At 43.5% G+C, this 22,662-nt stretch overlaps 1 protein-coding gene across 1 annotated transcript in view; it reads right to left on the bottom strand.

The window, feature by feature from the left end:
* Positions 1 to 12,088, bottom strand: part of CENPU (centromere protein U) — a 29,364-nt gene extending 17,276 nt beyond the window's left edge. Inside the window, exons 1-6 of the mRNA XM_045552413.1 lie at positions 12,043 to 12,088; positions 10,312 to 10,363; positions 7,968 to 8,085; positions 3,956 to 4,058; positions 1,820 to 1,880; positions 1,066 to 1,299 (exon numbers count right to left, since the gene is read on the bottom strand). Of these exons, the coding sequence (XP_045408369.1) occupies positions 1,066 to 1,299; positions 1,820 to 1,880; positions 3,956 to 4,058; positions 7,968 to 8,085; positions 10,312 to 10,363; positions 12,043 to 12,062 (588 nt within the window). The 5' untranslated portion in view covers positions 12,063 to 12,088. The remainder of the gene's footprint in view (positions 1 to 1,065; positions 1,300 to 1,819; positions 1,881 to 3,955; positions 4,059 to 7,967; positions 8,086 to 10,311; positions 10,364 to 12,042) is intronic.
* Between the last annotated feature and the right edge of the window lie 10,574 nt (positions 12,089 to 22,662).

Raw genomic sequence — 22,662 nt, 5'->3', positions numbered from 1 at the left:
TTGTATGATTACCGCCCCCCCATCAAGGTCCAATCCAGTGAAATTGTCTATATTAAAATAATTTAAGGCCATAAGGCAGGAATAGTGATAAAAGTCTGATTTCTATAAAAGTTATACTAAAAGTTAACTAGCCATTGTTCCCTAACTTCCCTACTGCTATAACTGCTCACTGCTTAAGGTCACATCTCCTTGACAGGTGCAAAATTTGTGACTTTCCCAATCACTTCTAAAGATGACATCACTATTGTAAAACCTAAGACTGGTCTTTGAGAAGTTTTCCAGACTCTGCATTCAGGGAGACCCATTGACATCAACCAGACCACTGGCCACGTGTGGGAACCGATCCAACAAGTCCTGCATCCTGCAACCACCTACCCAGGAAATGTCTCAGCCAAGAAGACAATTTCTGCTTCCCAACTCTGTAAGTTCACCCCCAGCCAATCAGCAGACCCACTTCCCTGGCCTTTTGTTCACCAAACTACCTTTAAAAATCTTAGCCCCTCAAATTCTCAAGGAGATAGATTTGAGAAATTACTCCCCTGTCCTTGCCTAGCACCTTGCAAAATGAAACTCTTTCTCCACTGCAACTCCTGCTGTCTTAGTATGTTAGCCTTCACAGGGTGGTGGGCAAGGGACCCAGATGGGCGGTAACAAATTTGGGGATTTGTGCAGGACCACCCTTGTGGCCACTTGCCAGTGGGGCAGATGTAGGGCTGTGCCCTCGAGGCTGCACAGTCCCTTTTGGACCGCGGGCCACCTCTCGCACCATCTCTGTTGGTGGGACAGTGTTGACCACATCGCTTAATAACTTGATTTAAAAACCTGGCTTGCAGCGGACTAGAAAGACGCCTTCGGTGAGTATTCTAAGCGCATCCACCACCTTTCCCCCTCCCTCTTCCTGATTTGTCAGCTTCTTTTGGAGGCTATTTTTATTATTTTAAGAAAAATATAAAATTTATCTTTTAAAAGATTGAAGGGAAGAGAGAAAATGCTTTATATTTTCCTCCCACACATTTTTCAATAAACTTTTTTTTCTCTCCAAGGGAATGGCAGACACCTTCTTACCGGTCGATTTTCTGTTGCCGGGGTCTCTCTTTCAACAGAGGGCTGGGCAGTAAGTGGTCCTATCTTTTTAGGAGTGACCAATTCAGCTGGTTTCTCTGAAAGTTCTGAAGATGCTGTAGTTGGAATAGCTTCATGTTCTGTAATTATTTTCCCTGCTAATTTAACTTTTCTTCTTACATCACTTTCTTCAGTGCTGTCAGACTCTTCTCTGACAGGCTTGCATTTTCTTCTCGGCTGTGTGAAGAAAACAGCATTACTGGTCTAGGAAATACAAATGCTTATAATTCTTACTAAGAAAAGTAGAAAACCATGAAGTCCATATTTCTCATTTCTAAACTTCAAAAGTGAACATAATAGGAAGATGGCAACATAGTTAGTGGCTAGGACAAAAAAACTAGGTTAGAGAGCTACAAATATACACTCCCAACAACCAACTCTGCCTTGGTAAATCACAACCTAAACATATTCCATGCATGCTACCAAAACTGACAAAGTACAAAGAGATTTGAGACCTCTTTAATGAAAAACACTTCAGATATAAAAATATCTTGCTTTTTCCTACAAAATGTAAAAGTATCTTCTAAAACATAACATACTTTCTCTATGAAAAACACTGCTACAGAATATCTTTTCTGTCTACATCCAATCTATCTGGAAATGAATATTTTACAGAACATTTTCTCTATTTGCATCCAATCAAAATATAATTTAAACTCTTATAAATTAAAATAGAAGAGAGAACACTCCTACATACCTTTTTTGCACTAATTTTTACAGATTCGTTTTCACTTGCTTCACTTTCAGAAGTGTTCAAACTGTACCAAAGAACAAGCCATCAATATCTTGCACACATTCCATTTTTATTTACATATCTTCTATAAGTTGTTTGTCTGACATGAAAGCAGGCTCAGTTTAATGAAGAGATATTCTACTTGTCACATGCAAGCCGCCACCTTCCCAGATTTACTGGCTGTCTCCCACATCTTCCGACACCCAGGCCACGCCAGGTCACCCAGGCAAGTTAAGTACCAGTGTTCCGCTACTGCAGCACCTTGTGGTCGTGTCTGAGAACTACACCTTGGCCGGGCGCGGTGGCTCACGCCTGTAATCCTAGCTCTGGGAGGCCGAGGCGGGTGGATCGCTCGAGGTCAGGAGTTCGAGACCAGCCTGAGCAAGAGTGAGACCCCGTCTCTACTAAAAATAGAAAGAAATTATCTGGCCAACTAAAAATATATATACAAAAAATTAGCCGGGCATGGTGGCTCATGCCTGTAGTCCCAGCTACTCGGGAGGCTGAGGCAGTAGGATCGCTTAAGCCCAGGAGTCTGAGGTTGCTGTGAGCCAGGCTGATGCCACGGCACTCACTCTAGCCCGGGCAACAGAGCAAGACTCTGTCTCAAAAAAAAAAAAAAAAAAAAAAAAAAAAAAGAGAACTACACCTTCCTCCAAGTGACCAGTCCCAGGAGTATGGGCCATTAATTTGCACTAAAATCTAATCCACGAGGCCCATCATTAGGTGATAAAAATGGGAATACTTTCTTTTATCCTTTGAAAACGAAAAAAATAACCTCAACTTCTGATGTGAGATGAAAATTCTTTCTTTTTTTTTTTGAGAGAGTCTCACTTTGTTGCCCAGGCTAGAGTGAGTGCCGTGGCATCAGCCTAGCTCACAGCAACCTCAAACTCCTGGGCTTAAGGGATCCTACTGCCTCAGCCTCCCGAGTAGCTGGGACTACAGGCATGCGCCTCCATGCCCGGCTAATTTTTTCTATATATATTTTTAGTTGGCCAGATAATTTCTTTCTATTTTCAGTAGAGACGGGGTCTCGCTCAGGCTGGTCTCGAACTCCTGACCTTGAGCGATCCACCCGCCTCGGCCTCCCACAGGGCTAGGATTACAGGCGTGAGCCACCGCGCCCGGCCGAAAATTCTTTCATTTTTTCATTTAATTCAATACATTTATTTAACACCAATCTCAAAATGCAAAGTATGGTGAATATTACCTTAAAAACGAAAGGCTTTCCTTTAAAGGGTTCACTGTCTAGTAGGAAGGCCGAAGATAGTGTAGAGTGACGACTCAGCAAACATCAGACAGAGAAGATGAAATGGATACACGGCTGAGGGGTTAGGAAAGGCACCAATGGGTATGACGCTTGAGCTGACTTGTGAAAGTACTTTTCCAGGAACACAAGTATGGGGAATGAAGGGTATTTAAAGTAGAAGGAAAAGTGAATGTAACAGCATGGTAGTGTAAAGCCTGGCATGTTCGAGAAACTGCAGAATACAGACAGAATCTATTTTTCAAGAAAAGATAATGTAGGAAGAAGTCAAAGGATGTGACCAGAGAGGCTGGGAGACAGCCATCAAGGGCACCGCACAGATCTCCCTATAGTGAGCGGACAGCCTCCCACTGCAGAGCCATCAAGCCCACGCAGCACCGGGCCGTCCCCGGCCAGTAACTAAGCATGGTGACGGCACCGGGGCCTGGCTACTCTGCCTGGCGCAGGCCTCCTTTAACAGTGACCCTTTCCTCGAGAGTTCCCCGGCAGGCTGGTCAGAACCACAAGTGCCGTAGCTCCATTGAAAGCCAACTCTGCCCAGTGCTGCTTCTTCCAACTTTAACCTTCACAGACGTTACTAATAAACCTCTTCCATGCCTAACTCTGCCTCAGCGTCTACTCACTCAAGGATCCAAACTGGCACGGGGCCTTCTATGGCACCCATACAGGAAATGGGGAGCTCCTAAAAGGCAGCAGTTCTCTTGAGGAAACACTTAACAAGTTGGCTCAAAAGATCTTAAAAAGCTTTAGTTTTATTAGCTTCTATCTTAAAGAGTTCCTCAGAAACCCCATTAACCATAAATAAACAAATGGTTGACATATAGCTGTACCTTTTTGCTACTTTTCCTGGAGGAACTGAAGGGCTAGATAATCCACAATGTTTGGAGAATTCTTCCTCATCAGCGTATATAGCTGTGCTGTGTAAAGGAGGATCTTCAAAAGACAAAAAACAGTACAACTTTAAAATTCTGGTTGTTTAGGTGGTATTTAAGGATTGTTCCCATGCAATGGAGTATAAAACAATCTTTATTTAAATGGCTAACTAAAATCAATTCGGCCACATCCTAAATATTTTGATCCCATACCTCACCAATAAAACTTAAACCATATCACCCATACGTACAGGGATATTTATAACTTTTAAACCTATATTACTGTACTTATATATCATACATAAATTTTTTAATGAGATTAAAAAACAATATAAATAAGAAGTCTAACATTTTCTTTCCTCACCCCTATTGAGTACCTTACACTGTACTTGGGAGGCCACTGCATTAATTATAAACTCTCTAAGCTTCGAGTGGTTGTCCACTCCTGTGACTAGCACCTCACAAAGTGCGTAGCACACAGTGGCCACTCAGTATTTGCGAATGAATGGCCCCTGGGGAGAGACTCCAGGCCTCCCTCACTTCCCTTCCTCTCCACTTCACTCCAGATCACCAGAACCTTTAGACAGCATAAAAAGTTACCTTGAATGAGGAAGAGAAGGAGGGCAAATGGCCTTGATGGAAAGGTATCGAAAGGAGATGGTAAGAGGAAGAGGGTGCTCTTATCCACTCAGGAAAGAGGAGAAACAAAAGGGATGACCCTCAGGACTGCGGCAGGGGAGGAGAACTTATGGGAAAAGCTGTGGCCAGTAGTGACAGAGTTGAATCGCTATGGGGAGTCTGGCAAGAGCCAGGCAACCATTTCTTCATGCTCAAATTTTAGCCTGACAGTGCAAATCTCAATGGCATTTTTTCAAATAAACAGATGCTTAAATAAAGAATATATCAAACACAATTTTTAAAGTTAGTAATATACTTTGTATTGCCTTCAGCTGAGCAAAAGGATTTACTTACTCTACTGCCGTGAATAATATGAAAAAAGAGAAATAGACCAATCCCAAATCTTCACATGAACCAGTCACACCAGTTGGATTTATAATTTAACAATAAAAAGACAAAGAACCCAATTTAAAAATGAGCAAAACGTTTGAATAGACACTTCAATGACGCTGTACAAATGGCCAATAAGCACGCTGAAAAGGTGCTTTACATCATTAGTAATTAGGAAAATGTAAACCAAACCCACAACGTATCACTTAACACCCTAAGCTTAGGATAGCTATTACCAGAAAAAACAAAAACAAAGAACAATTTGCACCTGTAATCCCAGCTCAGAAGGCTGAGGCGGGAGGATTGCTTAAGGCCAGGAGTTCAAGACTGCAGTAAGCCATGATTGTGCCACTGCACTCCAGCCTGGGAGACAGAGCGAGACTCCATCTCCATTAAAAACAACAACCAAACCAAAAAAGAAAACAAGTATACGCAATGATGTTGAGAAAGTGGAACCCTTATACATTGCTGGTGGGAATGTAAAGTGGTACAGCCACTGTGGAAATGGCGACTCCTCAAAAAATTAAACACAGAACTACCACATGACCCAGCAATTCCATTTCTGGGTGTATACCCAAAAGAAAGGAAAGCAAGGACTCCAACAGATATTTGTACATCCATGTTAATAGCAACATCGTTCACAATAGTCAAAAGGTGGAAGCAACCCAAGGGTCCATCAACAGATGAATGGATAAACAAAACATGGTCTATACATACAATAGAATATTATTCAGCTTTTAAAAAGGAAATTCTGACACATACTACAACATGGATGAACCTCGAAGAGGTTATGCTTAATGAGATAAGCCACTTACAAAAGTACAACTGTTATTGTATGCTTCCCCCCCATTCTTTTTTTAAGAAATAGGGTCTTACTCTGTCGCCCAAGCTCAAGTACAGTGGCACAATCATACCTCGCTGTAGCCTCGAATTGCTCAAGCAGTTCTTTTGCCTCAACCTCCCAAATAGCTCAGACTATAGGCATGAGCCACCATACCCAGCTGATTTTTTTCCATTTCTTTTTTTAAGAGATGGGTCTCACTATGCTGTCCAGGCTGGTCTCAAACTCCTGGCCTCGAGCAATCCTCTTGCCTCACCCTCCTCAGTAGCAGGGATCACATTCGTGAGCCACTGAGTCCAGCATGCTTCCTCTGACACGAGGTTACTGACATACTCAAATGCATAGAAACAGAAAGTAGAATGGTGGTTGCCAGGAGCTGGGGGGGAGATGCGAATGAGTTGTTGTTTAACAGGTGTAAAGTTTCACAGTTAGAAAGGATGGAAAAGGTTCTGGAAATGGATGGTGGTGATGGTTGCACAACAATGTGAATGTACTTAACTGCCACAGAAATGTACACTTAAAAGTGGTTACAATGGTAAATTTTATGTTTCGTATATTTTATTATACACACAAAAAACTCAAATGAGATCACTTCATATCCACTAGGATGGCTAGAATCAAAAAGCCAGATAAGAACAAGTTTTAGTGAAGATGTGGAGAAACTGGAATTCTCACACGTTGCTGCGGGTATGTAAAGTGGTGCATTGCTTTGTAAAACAGTTTCTCAAAAAGTTAAAAACAGAATTACCGTAAGACTCAGCAATTCCACTGCTAGGTATGTGCTCAAAAGAACTGAAAATATGTCCACACAAAACTTGTACCTGAATGTTCATGGCAGCATTTTTCATAATGGCCAAAAAGCAGAAACAGCCCAAATGTGCATCAACTGACGAATGAACAACAAACTGTGGCATATCCAAACAATGGAATATTACTGAGCTATAAAAAATTTTAGGAATGAAACAGATACATGCTACCACATGGATAAACCTTGAAAACACTAGATTAAGTGAAAGAACTCAGTGACAAAGGACCAGTGTCGATGATTCCATTTATGTGAATTGTCCAGAAATGGAAGATCCGTAGAGACAGCAAATAGATCTATGGTTTCCTGAAGGAAGGGGGAACAGGGAGCAACTGCTAATGGGTACAGAGTTTCTTTTTAGCGTGACAGAAATATTCTGGAATTAGATTATGGTGACAGTTATACAACTTGGTGAATATTCTAAAAACCAATGAACTGTATACTTTAAAAGGCTGAATTTTATAGTATATGAATTACATCTCGATTTTTTAAATGATGGGATTTCTTTCAGATTCAGATCTTTCAGATTCTGACTTCTTTTAGATAAGTAATTGAAACATTTTTATCAAGTCATAATAAAAGATATATTCTGGTGATGATTACTTCTCATCTTATAAAATGTATATTTTCTTTTATTAACAAAAATTTAGACTGAAAATTTTTAGACGCCAAATGAAAAATATGGGAGAGTACTTAAGTTTTCAAAATTCTTTTAAAACTTATTCCAGCAAAGACGTCTGACTACTACTGTTCTAGATGTGGGGGCACTTGACACTCTGCATCATTTTTGGCTTCTGGTGTGGCCAATGACATGTAGTGAGAGCAGCAGTCCACCTGGACAGGTCACACACTCTTGGGTAGCCGGGCACCAACCCTGTCCCCTCAGACTACAGAGAACAGGGGTGAAGCTCTCCCACCGGCTCTCCCGAAGCATCCCCTGCCTCAGTGAGCTTAAGATCTGAGAAAATTATCCAACTCTCCTCCTCCTTAAGTTAATGGCTCTATCAGTTGGTGGAATGGAGCAAGCAATATATTTCATACTCCTCTTGTTACAAAGCACTATAGTAAGTGTCCCTACGTGATTGCAGTTAACACACTACGAGAAGAATTCTACTTTGATAACGTTCTTAGTTTCAATGTACCTAGAAGTGAGAGAAATTAATTCAAATTATCCAAGTACTCCCCAGAACATTATATTAATATTTATATATAGACAACTGATTTTTATATTTGAAGATATTTCCATGTTTTTACTATATCTAGCCTATGTTTTGTTCCTTTAAAGTCACGTTAGGATAAAAATTTAAAATACTAACCAAAGGTTTCATAAGGTTCTTCATCTTTCTCATTTTCACCCAGCCTGCCAGTGCTTGAGCTATCAGAATCACCAGGAAATTCAAACACATCAGAAGGCTTGTGCTTTCGACCAGTTTTCTAAAAGTGAATAAAGTCAAAGTCACTGAATTGGCTCTCACAAAGAACATTACAAGCTGATTTATTTAGCAAGGATATTCTTGCTGTCGCTGCTGCCCAAAGAAGCAATTCTGCCCAAAGAAGCAATTCTTATACATGAGATGATGGATACACTAACTACCCTGACTGGGTCATTATACAACACATATATGTATCCAAACATCAAATTGTATCCCATAAACATGCACAATTATAATGCATCAGTTCAAATAAATAAATAAATTCTTAACACTTTTTTGGGGAAACAGACTCCTTTGATAATCTAAGGCAGGGATTGGCAAACTTTTCTATAAAGGACCAGAGAGTAAATACTTTAAGCTTTGCAGGCCACAAGTTTTCTGTTGTGCCCACTAACTCTGCCATATCAGAGTGAAAGCAGGCAGTGAGAATGCAAAAAAGAATGTGCATGGATATATTCCAATAAAATTTGACTTACAGACACTGAAATTTTAATTTCACATCATTTTCACATGTCATATTTTTATTTTATTTCAAGCATTTAAAAATATAAAAATCATTCTTAGCATGCATGGCTGCACAAAGACAGGTGGCAGGGAACCGTGGCTCATGCCTGTAATTCCAGTGCTCTGGGAGGCTGAGGTAGGAGGATCGAGACCCCCACCTCTCCAAAAAATAAAAAAAAATTAGCCAGGTGTGGTGGCACAAGCCTGTAATTCTAGCTATTCCGGAAGCTGACGCAGAAAGATTGCCTGAGCCCAGGAGTTGGAGGCTGGAGTGAACTATGATCGCACCACTGCATGCCAGCCTGGGCAACAGTGTGAGACTCTGTCTCTAAACAAAAAAAAAAAAATTAAAATTTAAAAGTTAAAAAAAAAAATTTGGCCCACAAGCCATAGTTTGCCTAGACCCTGACCTAGGGAAAGCAATGGGCCCTCACCCCAGAAATATTTCCATATATCTGAAAGTTCCTAAATGGTTCTGAGGGTACTCAGGGGTAAAAACTCCTGACTAAAGGAAACACACCAGGGTTTCCAGTTCAATATACTAGTAAGCCCATGAAGTTTGCTACCCCAAATCCTAACGAAAGATGAAAACATACAGGAGAAAATCTTCCATAGTAGTTCTGGAAAATGTGGAAGGATACTATTATCAGATACGACAATAAGACAATTCTGTAAGATATACAGATGAAGAAACAAAACTGGCAAACGAAACAAAAACTTTACCACTCACAGCCCCTCACTGAAAGAATCATTCCTGGAGTGCTTGGGGGTGGAATGCCAGAAAAGAGCTGGCAGATCTTCCACCCTAAGGCAAAAGGGGGCCCCACCACAAGTAAGGCAGCTTCCTTGCGGAGGGAGGACAGGAAAGGGGAGGAAATCCATTCCCGGCACTCTGGACTGTCAGCTAGGGAAGGCTGGGAACAGGGCTAAGGAGCTTAGCGAAATCCTGCCAAGGCACACTGGACTTCAGCTCCCAAGGGCAGAGAGGCAGGGCAGGAAAGCTGAGAAAGACAACCAAAGAACCAGTGGGCCAAGGCTGAAGTGGGAGCAGAGCACTGGGCAAAATCTTGCAGAGGCATCCCAGGGTTTCACAGAGAGGAAAAGAACCATCTTCTGAGGGTTGGGCACACAGTGTAGAGAGAGACCACCTAAGACAGAGGAAGCCAGAGGCAGAACAGAGAGCAGAAAGAACTCTCAACTGCCTGGCGACCTGAACAATAGGCAGTATCACATACGATGTGAATTCCAGTGCCAACTGGACAAGCCATTGGAAAAGAATTTGGAATTAGCTATAAAGAGTGTTAAAGAAATGCACCTGCCTTTGACATATGTTTATTTATCCTAAGACTCTATCCTAAAGAAAATTAAAACTGTAATGCGGACTAAGTGGAATTTCATGAAATCGTAAATAATTGTTGAAACATGGAGTAATGGCTTTAAGTCAAAAAAGCAAAATATAGAAAGTTGTACAATTTTTACATGATGTCAATTATGTAAATGAAAATAAAACGTAGGCTCAGAAAAAAGAAGATTCTAAAATGTTCACAAAGGTCATTTTTTCCTTTATATTAAAAAAAGTGTGAGGGAAAGGAATACACTTTTTCACTACAACAAACATTGAGCTTACCAAGTGAAGTCTAAAAAACTCTGAGGTCCCCACAAAATGTTATTTTGTATTGTCAATTATGAGAAAATTACATTTAAACATAAAAAGATAACTTACATCTTTCACGGAATGTGTTCTTCCTAAAGTGTTCTTTGAATATCTTGCGCTACTAAACAGCAAAAACAAACAAACAAACAAACAACAAAAACAAAAACACACACACACACACAAAAGAGAGTTAGGAAATGTTTAAATTATTGGGGAAAACACTAACTTGTGACCTGTTCCAAATTATCTTCCTTATCAGTTACATTAATAGGGTGCAGCCAATGCAACTTAAATTATGGCAAAAATCCTTTTAGAAAGCAGAACCTGTACCCTACAAATTTAATTATACTTTTTATAGGCCAAATCCTATCATCAGTGTATAAAATAACATATCTCTTTCGTGAGGGACATGGAAAACTCCTAATCATGGTGTTATCCTGTTTCCCTGAGGTCCCAATCAGCAATTATCGACTTTTTCTGCAGAACTGAGCAAAGGGGAGGTACACTAACACTAAGCACCTGACACCAGTTCCATCCTGCAGCTGGCTCTTATACACACATTTTCTCATGTAACTTAACAGTCCTATAAGGTAGAAGTGAATCCCACGTTACAGAAGTATGCTTGCCCAAAGCAACACAGAGTCAGGAAGGAGAGAAGCCTGCACTGCAATTCACATTAGTTCAAATCCAGAGCCTGCCCTCTTTACACCCCTTCACACTCCCTCCTTTGGACAATAAGGTAAAAAGATAAAGTTGTACATCTTCAACAAGCTCTCTACCTTAGACTGAGTGAAGGTGGGGCTTCCAAAAGATGAAGACAACTGTGATAATCTACCTGTAAAATTTTTGTTGTACGTGCACTAATGTGTTTTGGAGGGAAGGAATGAATAGGCTTCACGAGTCTCAAACTCCAGAGTTTAAAAAAAAAAAGAACAAAAACCACTGACCTATCAGTTGAACTCTTTTCAGCTGACATTCAAGGCTACTATATTCTTTTCTAACCCTCTTCTCCACTGGGCGTCTTCAGTTCTTCTCCACGAGCCACAGGAGTTTAGTCTCAGTTTTCCCCACCTCCAGCTTCCATCCCAAACCTGCTCCTACAAACACCGCCTTCTCCAGGCAGCCTTCCCACCGCCCAGGAGGAACTGCTCGGCGTCCGGTCTTGTGTGCCGTCTGTAACTAGCCAAGGCCGGACCTTGGATGGGAATTCTCCACGAATCCATGAAGACTAACCTTTTAGAGCGCAGTTTCGCAACCTATTTCTAAATACATGCCCCTTTTGATAAAAATAAACTGCTCGACCCACCCTGGAATGCCGGCTTAACAAGCTGCCGCTTGGCCCCCCCGCCAGAGATTTGTGTCAGTTTCCAGTCTGTAGTTTGTGTTGCAAAAACAGCAGGGTCTTCAAAATACGAATACCATCGGCTAGAGTGCAAACGTCACTAGAACATATCTGACAAACAGTAGACATTTAATGATGATTTGTTTAATATTTTGTTTTCAAACTAGTATTTTGAGACCTACTATTTTCAACTACGCTCACCCACACAAAGCAATGCCGACACTAGCTTTCTCTCCTACCCGCTGGATAGTTTTAAACCGTAACTCCTTTAATCTAGGAGGTTGAGACTATGAATAGACCCGTTTGACCGGCGTGGACGCCGAGGCCCCGAGCGATTAGCTACTCGGACAAGAACCACAGCGGCAGCACGAACAGCTCCAAGAGGCACAAACGGCGGCGGAGAGGAAGAAGGCAAAGCCGGCCTCCAGCCCCGCGCTCCGACGCTCGGCAGTACTTACCGCGCACGCCGGGGCGCCATCGGGCAGCTCTCTGCGCCGGCGCCGCCCGAAGCTCCCGCCAAGTCCCGCGCCGCTCAGAGCAGCCAATCCGGGCGGAGCATGCGCGCCCCGCCCCCGGCCTTCGCGCCGGAGCGAGCCCAGGCTCCTCCCCGGCCTGGAGAGAAGGGAAAACGCGGCCTGGATATCCGACCATAACGGAGCTGGAGTTCACGCCTTACAACCTGTTGCTGACGGTTCCTGCGACGCCAAAGATTTTTCCGGGCTTTCCTTCCGACCCGCACCGTCTGTTTACCTTTCCCCCTAAAACCCGGAAGTCGCGAGGGCCCGCAGCTCAGGGGCGGGGAAAGGGGAGGGGCTAGCAGGTAACAGGTGGGTCCAGACCCGGAGAGGCAGCTGCAGCTGTGGGGCCCCGCGGCGGTTGTCTAGCGCATCGCATTGCATTTGGCGGCCAGCACCCTGCTGCCTTTAACCTGCGGTGTGAGCTTGGCTTGTTATTTTACCTCTAGTCCAGTATCTTCATTTGTAAGTGGGCAGGGCCCCTTATGGAGCTAATGTTCTCTGATTCTTTTCTTTCTGTTAAAATATTATTATAATGCAAAAGAATAAAATTGAACCCTTACCTTACACCCTATATAAAAATTAACTCAAAATGGATGAAAGACCTAAACATAAGAGCTAAAACTATAAAACTCTTAGAAGAAAACATAGGGCAAAAGCTTTATGAGCTTGGCAATGATTTCTTGGATATGACACCAAAAGCACAGTTTGGGATGATGAATAGTGGTGGATAGTTGTGCAACAAGGTGAATGTACCTGATGCCACAGAACTGTATATTTAAAAATGGTTAAAATGCTAAATTTTATGTTAGGTATATTTTACAATGAAAAACATAACATGTTTCATGCATACAAAAGAATATAACATATATAATGTGAAGATAAAAACAAACACCCATGCAACCATAACTGTATTGGGACATAAATCATTATTTTATATAATTCTTGAGCACCCCTCTGAATGGCACCCTTCTTCTCCTAAGAATAACCACTCTTCTGATTTTCTGTTTATCACTCCTATGCCTTTCTACCTTGATATATCCCTAAATGATGTATTAATTTTTGCATGTTTCTAAACTTTATATAAATGATATTTGGTAGGTATTCTGCAAGTGCCCTTTCTTACTCAAAGCTATAACTTTTGGATTTATCCACATTGTATCCACATCACATGTAGCTGTAGTTCATTCATTTTCATTGTCTGTGGATCACATTAGGTAACTATACCACATTTTATTTATCTTTTGTGTATGGATACATCCGTTGTTTTCAGTCCTTTGCTATTACCAACAATGCAGCACTAAACAATCTCATGTGTGTCTCGCAGAGCATGTCTTTCTCTAAGGAAAGATTCAGTAGTGATATTACTGCTATGTAGGCTATAGACATTTTCAGTTTTACATGATAATGCCAAATTTTACACATTGTTTTGTAGATTATACAATTTACACGACCATCAGCAGACCAGTGTGTAAGACTCTCCTTGGCTCCACATACTTTCTTTTTTTTTTTTTGAGACAGAGTCTCACTCTGTTGCCCGGGCTAGAGTGCCATGGCATCTGCCTAGCTCACAGCAACCTCAGACTCCTGGGCTCAAGCAATCCTTCTGCCTCAGCCTCCCGAGAAGCTGGGACTACAGGTATGCACCACCATGCTGGCTAATTTTTTCTATATGTTTTTAGCTGTCCAGCTAATTTCTTTCTATTTTTAGTAGAGACAGGGTCTCGCTCTTGCTCAGGCTGGTCTCGAATTCCTGAGCTCAAAACATCCTCCCTCCTTGGCACCCCAGAGTGCTAGGATTACAGGCATGAGCCATCACGCCCCACCCACATACTTTCAAATACTTAGAAATTTCAAGAGTTTTACATTTTATACCTATCTAGTGAGTTATAATGGTATTTTCTTGTGTTTTTGGTTTGCCTTTCCCTGCGGTTGATCATCATTTCATTGTTTTTTCTTGCCCCCCACCCCACTTCAACGAGCACCAGAATCTTTTCATTGTTTATGGGTCATTCCTATTTCCTCTTCAGTGAAATGCTTGTTTACCCTACTCAGAATCATTTGGGTCAGTGCCATAGAAGGGTAAATCACCTTGAGGTATTGAAGGTAGTTCCTCATTGATGGGTAGAAATAGGGTTCCTGGAGCAACTGAAAGTTGTCACCCTTAGGAGAGTGGGTAGGTTGCTCCATTTTCTGAGAAAGGGGTACAGTCAGAACTTTTATGCTCATAACAGAGTAGTCATCCCTACTCCCATAGATATGGAAGGGAAATATCGACAGTGGGGAATATGTAGCAGAGGGAATGGCCTGAAAAAACAGCAAAAATGTTTTGTCTCTTTAAAATCTTCTCACTCTTTTTGAGAACTAAAACCTGTCTCAGGTCGGTGGTTGGGAGGGGCAGGGGAATATCCTTTGTTCTTTGTGCTACAAAAGAACTGTCTGGAAGGAGGGCACAAGTTCTGGGTGGAGGTCACAAGATTGTTTTAGGCAGACATGGGACGAAGATGGGACCATTAGAAGCTGAGAACCCACCCTTTAAAAGCTCTGTATTTCTGCTTATCATTAGGACGATGGCATTATAGACAGTAGTCTCCATCCTCCTCATTGGCCGGCCAATTAATAAAACTCTTTACTTCTCCTCAAACCATTTTTTCTTGTTTTGCTGATGTGGCCTCAAGGACAAGTGCTGAGCTTTCAATAACTTGCTTGTGAGTCTGAAAAAAGACACTATCCAACTGTCAAGACAGAAAGGCGTTCAGCCAAATAGGTTTAAATAACAAAAGGAATTCATGAGCACGCGTTCCTGAGAAGTCCAGAGGTAGAATGGATGTCAAGCTTGGTTTGATCCAGAGGTTTAAGAAGCCATCAGGGCTCTGAGTCCACTTTCTTGCCCTTCTTGTACATCTGCTTTTTCCTCAGACTGGGTCCTCGCCCTGTCATCATCATCTTCTCCCGGATTTACTGAGCATTTACTATGTATAATCCGGGCAGTGTTCTAGGTGCTTAGTATCTATTAACACATTTACTCCTCTCAATACCCCTACGCAGTAGGCACTGTAATCTCACTGTAATCTGGGGATACTGAGGAGCAGTCCTACTGTTAGAAAGTGGTGGTGCCTGAGGTAGATCCCGGGAGTCTGGCCTGGTGCTTGCACCTGCCAGCATCGCAAACCTCACGACTGAACTCTGCCTTAGAGAAAGAGGCTCGCCATCTCTCGGCACTCCCGGAGTAGGGCCTGATGTACCTACCTGTATTAGTCAGGGTTCTCCAGAGAAATAGAACCAGTATATATATGGAGGGAGGGAGGAAGGGAAGGGAGAGAGAGAGATTTCAAGGAATTGCCAGCGTGATCGTGGAGGCTGGCAAGCCTGAAATCTCTAGGACAGGCCGGCAGGCTGGAAATTCAGGTAAGACTGGATGTTGCTGTGTTGAGTCCATAATCTGCAGAGCAGACCAAGCAGGCTGGAAACCCAGGTAGAGTTTCTATGTTGCAGGCTTGAGGAGAATTCTTTCTTCAGAAAATCCTAGTCTTTTTTTTTTTTTTTGAAGGCCTTCAACTGATTGTATGAGGCCCACCCACATGACAGAGGGCAATCTGCTTTAGTTAAATTCTGCTGATTAAAATAGTAACCCCTTCTAAAAAATACCTTCATGGCGTGGTGTTTGACCAAAACAATTGGGCACTATAGCCTACCCAAGTTGACACAAGACTTTAACTGTCACACTTCCCCTGAACCAAACCCTGGGGCCAGGGAAATGGAATACACTCATTAGCTTCCTGGAACCACAAGGATTCCCACTGGAATAGGATGTCTGTACACTGGGAAAGGGGGAAATGGATGCTGCAGGACAGACAGCTCAAATTCACGACAGAAACTTGCCCGAGGTTGTAGAGCTGGTCATAGGGAAGCCAGGATTCCAACCCAGGTATTCTAACACCCAAACTCACCTTGGTTCCACCCCACCATGCTGCTTTCTCAGTTAAACTATTATCTTAGAACAGTGATGGTCAGTTTGGGTGAGGGGAGGTCAGAGAGAAAGGGTATTCCAGGGTCTCGGGTTGGTGTAGATGATAAAGCAGGTCAATACTGTCACAGGAGGAAGACTCCAGTCTGCTTGGTCAGAGGCTGTGTGAGAACAGCCAACTTTAAGTTCTGTTGGTCATCTGTGTTGTTGAGTATGGAGACCAGAACACCTTCACGAGCTTCTGGATATGCAAAGCCAGGTGTAGAGTGTAGTCTGGGGTGGGATAACAAAAAGGCTCATCACAAAACATGAATAAAAGCATGGGGAGGGGGCGGGGAGGGGAAGGGTGCAGCAGGGGAGAAGCTGCAGCCAGTGAGAAAACGAGCCCTCCCGCAAGGAGGATGTTGGGCTACTTTTTAGGGAAGCTGTGGTCAGTATTTCCTGGCTTAAGATGGTGCCTGTGTTGTGCTGGTGGCTTTCCACTGCTGTTTGTGAATGTTTGCCAAGTCAACAGGCTTGTGTCAGTGTGTCTGGGGGCAGCGAGGAATGAAGGGTAGTGTTCCGGACAGGGTGAAGCGAGGGTGTTAGAGAAGGACAGGGGCTGAGACCACAGGAGTGGAGGCAGCAGGGTCGGGGGCCCTGGAGGTGACCCTGGAGGTGACCTGGTGAGCAACTGCTGAGGATCCTCTGATGTACCAGAGAACCAGCGACCTCAGGATGCTGGGGGACACGTAGGTAGCAGGTCTTTAAATTATATACTTTCATGTTTGGGAAATGCAAAAAAAAAACAAAAAAACAAAAAAACCCAAAAGACCAAACTATTGCTTTATAATACAAACTATAGAAAATAAAGACCTACAAAACTTCTTGGATGCTTGGGATAAATTGAGTGATTGGGCATGGACACTTCCCCATGGAAATATATCTTCCCTGTGGAGAGGGTTGATGTATATATTAGTTCCATATTTTTGAATTATTAGTTTGATTTTAAATGAGAATATTATTCTTTATCTTACAGGATTATCATAAAGACAAGAGGTAAAGAATATGGAGGTACCTAGATACAGCTAAGGGCTTATTATTCCTTAGTGTGCCTCTTTGCTTTTTTCTAGTGAGCATTTCTGTAGAATTTTCTGTTCAGCACTGTGTCCACCAGAGGGCAGATTAAGAAAAGGAATGGAGATCTGAAAATGTAATTGGAGAACAGAGATACTCATTTTCAGACATGGTAAATACTGATTCAGTTCAAGAACATTAATAAGACTAGAGATTTTTTTTTTTTTTTTTTTTTTGAGACAGAGTCTCGCTCTGTCACCTGGGCTAGAGTGCAGTGGCATCATCATAGCTCACTGCAACCTCAAACTCCTGGGCTCATTCAATCCTCCTGCCTCAACCTCCCAAGAAGCTGGGACTGTAGGTTTTTGCCACCACATCCAGCTAATTTTTCCATTTTTTGTAAAGATGGGGTCTCACTCTTGCTCAGGCTGGTCTTGAACTCCTGGCCTCAAGTGATTGTCCTGCCTCGGCCTCCCAGAGTACTAGGATTACAGGTGTGAGCCACTGTGCCCAGCCAAGACTGGATATTTTAACTGCTCTTGCTTAACAAATTTTTCCCTTTCATGTAAATGATATTCTTCCATAATTTATCAAATCCATTCCTATAAACTTCCCTTAAGGCAAAGAATACGATTTTCTATTGTGGAGGGGAAAATAATTTATTTCTCAAATTTTCCTACTTTCTTATTTAACTTCCTACAGCACCTACTAATTATTGGGTACACAGGAATATCTCACTATACTTGGCAGTTTATCAAACTAAAGTCATTATCTGTTTTACACAGGCCAAGTACTCAACATCTGTAACTATGACACTGCAAAACAAACTTGAAACTGTCCCAGGAGGGTAAGGGTGGGGAGCAGGAGAGGAAACTTTCTCTTGGATATTTTCTTTAAGAAAAAGAGGAAATAAAGGCCAGGCGCTGTGGCTCACGCCTGTAATCCTAGCACTCTGGGAGGCGGAGGCTGGAAGATCAAAGATCACTTAAGGCCAGAAGTTGGAGACCAGCCTGAGCAAGAGAAAGACCCTGTCTCTATAAAAATAGAAAAATAAACTAGGCATGGTAGTCCCAGCTACTTGGGAAGCTGAGGCAGGAGGATCGTTTGAGCCCAGGAGTTTGAGATTACAGTGAGCTGTAATGACACCACTGCACTCTAGACCGGGCGACAAAGCAAGACCCTATCTCAAAAGAAAAAAAAAAGAAAAGAAAAGAAAAGAAAAAGAGGAAATAAAATCCAGAAAGGAAGTATGCCTCGGTGTCTTTTAAAGTTAGAGGGCAGAAAGATTTTTCCACTGAAGCAAACTGCATTGACATTAGATCCCTTCCAATGTTACGTGATTCTCAACATTTCCCTGGCACTGTTACCCAGCTACTAAACTTATTTGCTCTGTAACTAATGTTGCTCTACTTTTTCCAGACCTAACTGGCACTGCTCCTACCCAAGCTGAGATCACATGGCTAACTAGGTCTGAGTACATCATGACCAAGCAATGTCACATGTTTCAGATTCCATTCCCAGCTGCCTGAAGGGCTAAGAGAGTCTGGTACTGGAATCCTGGCAGAAGCATTCTAGCAAAATTCAGGATTTCTTTAGCCAAGGAATGGCAGACTCCCAACCTGCAGAGGAAATCATTGTATACCTCAGACTGATGTAAAAGAACCCAGTGAGTGCATAAGCTGAGAAAGAGAAAATGAAAGGATGTCCCAAAGAAAAAGATTTTCTTAAGGAGAGAAAAATAAGGAAAGAAATAAAATTTCTACAGTAAAGACTTTGTCTCCATAACTTTCCCTCAAGCTGTGGTTAGAAAAGAACTTCCTGGAAAACGTTTTCATCTTTTGAATGAGCTTGCTCACTCTGATGTCGCTTTTTTTTTTTAAACGGGGTTCTCACTCTGTCGCCTGGGCTAGAGTGCAGTGGTGTCATCATAGCTCACTGCAACCTCAAACTCCTGGGCTCAAGCGATCGTCCTGCCTCAGCCTTCTGAATAGTTGGGACTACAGGTCCACGACACCATGCCCAGCGAATTTTTAATATTTATTTTGTAGAGACAGGGTCTCAATATTGTCCGGGCTAGTCTTGAACTCCTGGCTTCAAGTGATCCTCTTGCTGCAGCCTGCCAAAATGCTGGGATTACAGACATGAGCCACTGCGCCCGGCCTGATGTGACTTTTGGTTGGCCTGAAACCCACATAGCTGTGAGGCTGACCTTGTGTGAAGGGTTCCCAGCAGCCGGCATCCTTACCTCGGGAACCCTCTCTGCCCAGGCACGAATGCAATCGGCAGATGGGGTCCGTCAGACAGACTTCCAGGTGATGCGGAAACCTTCTTCATAGGCACCTCTCTAGAAGGAAAGCCTCTGGCTGCTGCCCTGTACCTCACAGGCCAGCTCCTCTCACCCAGTTGACCTTGTCACTTAGCATAAATATCATTACCACCCTACTCCCACCTCACACCACTGCTGGGCCACAGTCGGGCTCAACTCTGTTTCCAGGGCTTGGAGAATCAGAGAAGGCTTCCTAGAGGAAGTGCCGCCTACAATCCTACTGAAGGAGTAGGAGCAGCCAGGCCAGGGTGCTTTGCAGAGAGCAGGATGAATCAGTTCAGTGTGGCTGGAACAGAGTTGGGAGGGGGCAAAAGATGACACCAGGCATCCAAGCGGGGGTCCTCCCAGTCCTTGCTCCTTCACGTACAGTACACAAACAGGAGGCCCTGGTATTGCCGGGAGCTTGTGAGCAATGCAGAGTTGCAGGCCCGATTCTAGATTTATTGAACCAGAACCTGCATTTTCAAATCCCCAGGTGATGTGATGCACAGTAAAGTGTGCGAAGCCCTCCTCTAACTACAGTTCAGACTCAAGAGCCATGGGAAGCCTCTGAAAGATTAAGCAGGAGAATCCCTTGGTAAGACTTGTGATTTAGGAAAATCATTCCTGCTACAAAGTGGGTAAGAGAGCAGACACCAGCACAGGGGACAAGGAGGCCAGCTAAGAGGCTGGTGCGGTTGTCCCGGCAAGAGATGGCCTCTGCCCTGAGTGAGTAGTGGGCATGAGGAGTGGAGAGAATGGCCAGAGCGCAGGCATGGGCAGGAGCTGGTGGCTGAGGCTGCCTGGGACAGGCCTGGAAGGCTCCCAAATTCACGGCCCACTGACAGCTGAGCCAGGCGGGGCTGAGGAGCTGGCCGCAGCGCAGCAGCGTGGGGGAGGGCAGTATCAGTGGGTGTGGGAATGCAAGAGCCTCCAAAACCGGAGTCCCTCTGTGTCTGCACACGTCACCTATGCAGAATGTGAGGGAACTGGTTTTCACACATGCTCAGTGTGCGTCCCATTTGGTGCACGGCGCTCAGCTGCCCCTGTGGCATTACTCACTCTGTGGTTTGGAACAAGCCACATGCAAAGCAGGAAGCCTGCCTGGTGTTTTTGGAGGGAAATCCAGCAGCCTTGGTACTGAGCAAGGACAATTTTGGTCAGAGAAATTTGGCAGTCAAAACCGTTCCCCTTCCCCAGTAAAAATCTTAGCAAACAAGAGTAGTTAAGAAGTTACCTGCAAAACATATTTGTGAAAAAAAAAAAAATCTTGCTTTAGGCCAAGAACAGAATCTCTCTACACCTGAAGAAAGCTGCTTAGAAGCAAAGTCCGCCTGGCAAGACTTCCATTCTTTGAGAAAGTCAACAGTGTGAAGGAATTTAGAGTCCAAAGGAAAACCTGAATTTGTTTCTATGCTAAATGTATGGATAATGAGTGGGTTGGGTCAATTGTCCTAATCACCCAAGCTGAGGGAAGAAGTGCTTTTAATCTGCACCAACACATACCGAGGCATCTGCTCCAGGCCACGGGGGTGCAAAGTCAGCCAGGGTCGGGGTGCGGGTCTCCCACTCTGCAGGCTCTGGGATAACCTGGGGCTGAGGCTTCTCAGCACTGGGTGTCGGCACAGATGGTCTCAGTGCTGGGAACCTCGGGAGAGGCCCCTCCACTCAGACTCAGCTGCAGCCACTTTCCACAGTAAAAGCGGAGGCTGAGGGGTGGGAGGCACGGGGGCCAGTCTAGCAGACCCACGGCCCTCGCCGGCCAACGTGCTACCAAGGCCTTCCCTCTATCCACCTGCTCTGCACCTGTGACGGGGAAGGATTGGCAGACTTCCCTTCCGCTTATGCTGCCGTGAAAGGAAACAGCAACTGGAGATGTGGATTAAAACATAAAAAGGAAATTCCAGAGTCCCTGGCATTTATCTTCCTTCCCATTATGGCATGACTCACTTAAAACTGCAAACAGGTATATCTGCAAGGGAAAGTTTAACTACACCTGAGGATTGGCTAATTAAGAAAACTTATTCAACAGTGACTGGATGCTCAGGGCACTGGGCATCACACCACAGAGGGGAAGGGACAGCAAAAAAGGTGACCTAGGCACGGAGAGGCCCTGGAGTCCAGCAAAATCCAGCTCAGCCACTTACTAGGTGTCTGAACTTGGGTAGTTAGCTGAACTCTCCACATTGTCGTTTCTTCATCCATAACAAGGAGATAATACTTAGCTGAAGAAATACAAGTATCCAGCTAGAAGCTCCCTAATCTCCCACCTTAATCACCACAGGTCTGCCTGCATCTAACCCACATTTTCCATTTCGTCTCCTGTTGCAACTCAAGTGTCTTATCAATGGCCAATCTCTCCACTTAACTTCGGTTCCAACCCTCCCACCCTCTTTCCCAAATCATCACTTTCTGTCCCTCTGGATCGTTCCCATCAGCATGTCATTATGCTCTAGTACCTCCCATCCTAGAAACCACCACCACCTGCAAGCAAAAACTCACCTCTCTCCAGTTACCACCCATTCACCCGGCTTCCTTCACAGTCAAAAAGAGCCGCACACCCTTCTTCCTGATTCCCCGGGAGTCAAACAGGCTCCCCACCTGGCTAAGATAAGGATCTTAATAAATAAAAAAAGGCAGAAGGGACTGGAAGCCTTACTGGACATACTGTATGTACACAGGGCTTGGGCTTTGGAGGAAGAAAACAAACATCACAACATCAAACATAAATTTAAGAGAAGACAACAGATCTAACTATGACAGGCTTGGAAGAAACTGGGGGATTGATTAATACTTATGGAAAAGAAAATCTTTAAAATGATAACACGAGGAGTAGCATAGGGACAGAGGAAAAGAAAAAGTTGTCTAATATAAATGAGACACTAAGAACAGTTCTATGGTAAGAGAATTACTAAGATATAGTAGAATTCAATCTACCGCAGAACCACCAATTATAGCCAGTGTCTCCTGAAATGGTGCTTTCCAACAAAGAAGATGCACTTTTAGGACCATCCCTATTATTCACATCATGATTTTCTTCTCCACGAAACATTAGGACTGTTGCCCAGAGACAACACTGTCTGTTGGTGTCAGAGATGATTGAGTTGGAAGAGGGTGACCTAAGTAAGGGGAGGACACAGTTGGGAAAATTTGGAGGCTGAGGGCCATTCTTGCTCTTTGTGCACATCACAGGCTGTCTGGAATATTAAACCTGACATTAAAAGAGATGTTTCAC

The sequence above is a fragment of the Lemur catta genome, chromosome 5 (assembly GCF_020740605.2).
Source record: "Lemur catta isolate mLemCat1 chromosome 5, mLemCat1.pri, whole genome shotgun sequence".
Classification (NCBI taxonomy): Eukaryota; Metazoa; Chordata; class Mammalia; order Primates; family Lemuridae; genus Lemur; species Lemur catta.
The sequence above is the reverse complement of the archived record's forward strand: the minus strand, read 5'-3'. Positions and strand labels throughout refer to the sequence as shown.